Here is a 6,566-nt window from a genome sequence, read left to right as displayed (position 1 = left end):
GGGTTTCCTCTGGGTGGCCCAAACACATGCACTATAGGTGAATCGATGAACTAAATTGGCCTGAGTGTGTGAGTGTATGTTGGAGTGTGTGGGTGTTTCCCAGTACTGGGTTGCAGCTGGAAGGGCATCCACTGTGTAAAACATGCTGGAATAATTGGTGGTTCATTCCACTGTGGCGACCCCTGATAAAAAAGGGACTATGCCGAAGGAAAATGAATGAATGAATGAATGAATGAAAATAATATTACTATTCATATACAGTTATTTTAAAGAATATTGTCTGTCACTTCAGTCTATTATGGCGTTTGGGAGCAGGTGTTCAGTAAAGCACGGGGTTATTAAGGTGAATTGTGATTAGTGCTGCTGTTGCTCTGTTGCCTGAGATGCAATGTCACATGACTTATTGATTTTTGCAAAGTATTAATAATTCAGCATGGCACCTCCAGAGACATCACAGGCAGTGATGGAGCAACAGGAGATGTTTATGCTAGATTTTTAAAATGATAATGACGCAGATCTTATATTGGACACCATAGACGTTTTTTGTTCTTATTAATTAATTAATAATAACAGCAACAACAACAATAATAATAATAATAATAATAATAATAATAACAGTTATTGTTGTTGTTGTTAATAATAATAATAATAACAAAAGCAATACTACTACTACTACTACTACTATAACATCAACAACAACAACAACAACAACAACAATAATAATAATAATAATAATAACAGTTATTGTTGTTGTTAATAATAATAATATTAATATTAATAATAACAAAAGCAATACTACTACTACTACTATAACAACAACAACAACAACAACAATAATAATAATAATAATAACAGTTGTTGTTGTTGTTGTTAATAATAATAATAATAATAACAAAAGCAATACTACTACTACTACTACTATAACAACAACAACAACAACAACAACAACAACAACAACAACAACAACAACAATAATAATAATAATAATAATAATAATAATAATAATAACAGTTGTTGTTGTTGTTGTTAATAATAATAATAATAATAATAATAAAAATAATAATAATAATAATAATAACAAAAGCAATACTACTACTACTACTATAACAACAACAACAATAATAATAATAATAATAATATTAATAATAATAACAGTTATTGTTGTTGTTGTTGTTAATAATAATAATAATAATAATAACAGTTATTATTGTTGTTGTTAATAATAATTTGAATAATAATAACAACAGTTATTGTTGTTGTTGTTGTTGTCAATAATAATAATAATAACAGTTATTGTTGTTGTTGTTGTTGTTGTTAATAATAATAATAATAATAATAATGATAATAATAATAACAAAAGCAATACTACTACTACTACTACTACTACTACTACTACTACTACTACTAATAATAATAATAATAATAATAATAATAATAATAATAATTTTTGTATTATTAATAATATTAATATTATTAATTTATTACTTTTTTCATCGTTATTGTTTTGTATTTATTTTAGGCAAAGGTAAATATCATAAATGAATAAATAACGAAATAATTAGTGTCCTGCATAATTTATGCATCATACTTACATTTTTACATTTAAATTTTTATATTTTAGCAGTCAATTCTTACTGTGTTTATTGCAGTTGTATTATCATTGTTATTAGTAATATTTTATTATTAATTTAATATTTTTATTATCTTTTTATTTCTTGATTTATTTTAGATAAAGGTAAATATCATAAAATCATAAATTAATAAAGAACAAAATAATGTGTGCTCTGCATGTTTTATGTATCATACTTAAATGTTTTACATTTAAATTTTCATATTTTAGCAGTCATTTTTACCGTGTTTACTGTAATTTACTGTATAACTGGTGTTATAACATCTGGTATATAAAGTAGCAGAACAAAAATCTATTCTATATTCAGTTTTTCTAATTAGCTTTTTATTTTGCTTTTAATTATGACATAGTTAAATGCAGTTCATATTGTGTGTAGGATATACCTATTAAAGAAGGGTTTCCAGTAATCCATTACATGTTTTACCTTGATTTTACAGTATTATTGTTGTTTGTTGATAATTGAGCCAGCAGAAAAAAACAATCTATTCTATATTCTGTATTTTTTATTTATTTACTTATTTGTTCATTAAAAAAAATAATGTCACAAAATATTACAAACTCAGAACAAATTAAAATGGGTTGTAGTTTAAATACAGTTGCTTTTTAATACAGAATGTGTCAGTATACCTGCTTTTCTAGTAATCCATTACTTGTTTTTACCTTGTTTCTAGTGTTATTTTACACCATTGGTACTTGAAACAGCAAAAAAAATTAAGAATTAATATTCTATATTTTTATTATTACTATTTTTTAATATATAAATATTTTTATTTAAATATATTTTATATTTTTATTATAGATTTTTGTATTATTAAAAAGTCTAATGTCATGAAATATAGCAGATTAAAAGGGATTAAATAAAGGTACGTTTTAATATTCTATATTCTGTATTAATTATTTATTTACTTATTAATTAATTAAAATTTGAATGTCATGAAATATAACAGTTTCAGAGCAAATTAAAATGGGATCTAGTTAAATACAGTTCATTTTTCATGCCGAATGTGTCAATAAAACAGATTTTCCAATAATCCGACTTGTTTTTACAGTGTGGGGTAAGTTTACAGACCTCATATTTGGACCACCGGCGTCGGAGACAAAATATCTGTTCTTTCATACTATTTTGTCTTCTCTTTGATCCACTTTGTTCTAATAGCAGTGTTGAGTTGTGTTTACTTTGTCGTCTGGTGGGAGTAATCAGATTACAGACGTCTAGCTTCACTCAAATCACACTCAAATTTAGCTTTCAAGTCTTATACAGCTAAAGGCAAAATTATTAGCCGTCTACTGTTTTTTTTTCTTAAAATATTTCCCAAATGATGTTTGACAGAGCAAGGAATTTTTCACAGTATTTCCTACAATATTTTTTCTTCTGGAGAAAGTCTTGTTTGTTTTATTTCGGCTAGAATAAAAGCAGTAATTAATTTTTTAAGCCATTTTAAGGTCAATATTATTAGCTCTTTTAAGCAATATATATTTTTCAGATTGTCTACAGAACAAACTATTATGTTTAGAAACGTGTTGAAAAAAATCATCTCTCCGTTAAACAGAAATTGGGGAAAAATAAACAGGGGGGCTAATAATTCTGTATCTAGAGATCCTGCAGCTCGCACTGATTTTTAATGTAAATATGACGGTTTTCATTCATTCATTTTTGAAATGTTACTTCGTCAAGAGCGGATCTTCAAAACAGTGCAGATGTGGGGGAATCAATAGAATTGAGCCCAGTGTTAATTACGAAACTTCCTCCAGAGAAAAGAGCTAAAGAAATCAATATGGACATAATTGCATTCATCAGCACTTGCTATTCACAACAAGAATAGATGATGGTGACAGTAGTACATCTTTTGATCATGATCTGTCATTCATTCATTCATTTTCCTTCAGCTTACTCTCTATTTCCGAGTTCGCCACATCGGAATGAACCACCAACTATTCTGGCATATGTTTTATGCCGTGGATGCTCTTCCAGCCACAACCCAGTATTGGGAAACACCCATACACACTCACATTCACACACACACTCATACACTATGACCAATTTAGTTTTTTTAATTCACCTAATAATTCAATTCAACTATATCGCATGTTATTACACTTTCTTTAAAATAAAGACCCCAGCATTTCTGTACGAAACTAATCTGTGGAACCCATAGATATTTACATCAGATGTCGCCTACGCTATTGTTGTCTATTAGAAGAAATGCGTCAATAGAGCCGCCATTTAGTCTTGATTGATAAGAATCAAGGTTAAAAGTAGTTGGAAAAAAGATTAAGCTCCCATAATGCAATTCAAAAGCATTAATAAATGGGGAAAAATAAAAAACATGAATCACAAAATAGGAAAACTGCATATTTACATATATTTTTTATAGTGTAGGTGCACCAATTTAAAGTAAGACCATTTTGTAATTTCAATGTACTTAATTTTCTTCTTTTAGTCACCAAAGTGGCAAATGTACAGAGCCTTTATTTATTCATTGATCGCCTTTTTGTGACTTGTAATGTCATCAGATCTCCTCTAGACGGCAGCAGTGAGAACTGAAGTGACAGAGAGAACTGTTTAGATCTTTGCTGCTCCTTAGTGGTACATTACAACTATTGCATGGTAATATAATTGACTTCCACAGTATTTGTTTTTCCGACTATGAAAGTCAATGGTTACAGGTTTCCAACATTCTTCAAAATATCTTTTTTTGTGTTCAACAGAAAAAAAGCAACTCATGAATGTAAAATGAAAAAAATGATTAATTGGATTTACATTTGTTTGAGGGAAGTGGTTGCAAACAATTTATATGGGCGGAATTTAAACGAACAAATTAAATTTAATAAAGTTTAACCTAATTTGTTTGTTTAAATTGCGATCCGCTCAAATTAGGTTATTTTGAAAAATGATGGAAACCTGTAACCATTGACTTCCACGGTATTTGTTTTTTCGACTATGGAAGTCGATGGTTACAGGTTTCCAACATTCTTCAAAATATCTTCTTTTGTGTTTAACACAAAAGGAACCTCAAATGTAAAATGAAAAGATTGATTCATTGGATTTACTATATTTTTAATGTAAGTGGTTGCAAACAATTTATATAGTCTGAATGTAAAGAAATTTAATTTGTTTAAATTGCGATCTACTCAAAATAAGTTATTTTGAAAAATGTTGGAAACCTGTAATCATTGACTTCCACAGTGTTTGATTTTCTGACTATGAAAGTCAATGGTTACAAGTTTCCAACATTCTTCAAAATATCTATTTTTGTGTTCAACAGAAAAAAAGGAAACTCATAAATGTATACAACCACTTTACTGAAATTTTTTTAAAGTAAGTGGTTGCAAACAATTTATATAGGCAGAATTTAAACAAACACATTAATTTAATAAAGTTTAACTTTGTTTGTTTAAATTACGATCCACTCAAAATAAATTATTTTGAAGACTGTTCTCAATGTAACCATTGACTTCCACAGTATTTGTTTTTTCGACTATGGAAGTCGATGGTTACAGGTTTCCAACTTTCTTGAATATATCTTCTTTTGTGTTCAACAGAAAAGGGAAACTCAAAAATGTACACAACCACTGTACTGAAAAAAAATGAATTGGATTTACAATTTTTTTAAGGTAAGTGGTTGCAAACAATTTACATGGTCTGAATGTAAACAAACAAATTTAATTAATTTAAACTTAATTTATGTTTAAATTGCAATCCGCTCAAAATAAGTTATTTTGAAAAATGATGGAAACCTGTAACCATTGACTTCCACAGTATTTGTTTTTTTTACTATGGAAATCGATGATTACAAGTTTCCAACATTCTTCAAAATATCTTCTTTTGTTTTCAACAGAAAAAAAATCTCATGAATGTAAAATGAAAAAAAAAATTATTAATTGGATTTGCAATTTTTTGAGGTAAATGGTTGCAAACAATTGATATGGGTGCAATTTAAACAAACAAATTAAATGTAATAAAGTTTACCTTAATTTGTTTGTTTAAATTCCGCTCAAATTAGGTTATTTTGAAAAATGATGGAAACCTGTAACCGTTGACTTCCACAGTATTTGTTTTTCTGACTATGGAAGTCGATGGTTACAGGTTTCCAACATTCTTCAAAATATCTTCTTTTGTGTTCAACACAAAAGGAACTTCAAATGTAAAATGAAAAGATTGATTAATTGGATTTACTATTTTTTTAATGTAAGTGGTTGCAAACAATTTATATAGTCTGAATGTAAACAAATTTAATTTAACTTAATTTGTTTAAATTGCGATCTACTCAAAATAAGCTATTTTGAAAAATGTTGGAAACCTGTAACCATTGACTTCCACAGTGTTTGATTTTCTGACTATAAAAGTTTATGGTTACAGGTGTCCAACATTCAAAAAGGAAACTCATAAATGCAAGCACTTGAGGACGAGTAAATAATGACTGAATTTTCATTTTCGTGTGAACTGCCCCTTTAATTCTCATCTTCACCTCCACACAGCCTGGTTTTCTTGTGCTACAGAGTTTGGCGTTATGAGACCTGCAAAGATAGACTTCTTTAACGTAGAAGCCGCGCTCATCCGACCGTCTAACTTCTCTCTTTCCTCTCTACACTTCTTCAGACAGTCAGTACACAGACAGTCTTCCTTCACCAGATACAGACTCTCCACTCTCTGAATCCGATCCACTTCTGGATCCTCGTCTGAAGGCATTGGGTTGGATTTGACGTTTATCTTCTGCAGTTTCGGGAGGTTTTGTAGACTCTTAGGCAACTGCGTCAGGAGGTTATTGAAGAGCCCCAGCTCTCGGAGCTCTTTGAGGGCAGACACAGTCGGAGGAAGAGTTTCAATGCAATTCATTCCTAGATTTAGGATTCGGAGGTTTCTCAAGAACCCCATTTCATGAGGAAGACTAGCGCTTGTGAGACGGTTGTTGCACAGATTGAGGCTGTAGAGATT

The 6,566-nt window shown here is 29.2% G+C and overlaps 1 protein-coding gene across 1 annotated transcript in view; it reads right to left on the bottom strand.

Annotated features, from left to right (window-relative positions):
* Nucleotides 1-6,059: 6,059 nt before the first annotated feature.
* lrrc18b (leucine rich repeat containing 18b) overlaps nucleotides 6,060-6,566 on the bottom strand; it is a 3,368-nt gene continuing 2,861 nt past the window's right edge. The window contains exon 2 of the mRNA XM_056469872.1: nucleotides 6,060-6,566. This exon is cut by the window's right edge and continues 302 nt beyond it. Within this exon, the coding sequence (XP_056325847.1) occupies nucleotides 6,096-6,566 (471 nt within the window). The 3' untranslated portion in view covers nucleotides 6,060-6,095.

The sequence above is a fragment of the Danio aesculapii genome, chromosome 12 (assembly GCF_903798145.1).
Source record: "Danio aesculapii chromosome 12, fDanAes4.1, whole genome shotgun sequence".
NCBI classification, from domain to species: domain Eukaryota; kingdom Metazoa; phylum Chordata; class Actinopteri; order Cypriniformes; family Danionidae; genus Danio; species Danio aesculapii.
Note: the sequence above shows the minus strand (reverse complement) of the source record. Positions and strands in the feature narration are given on the sequence as shown.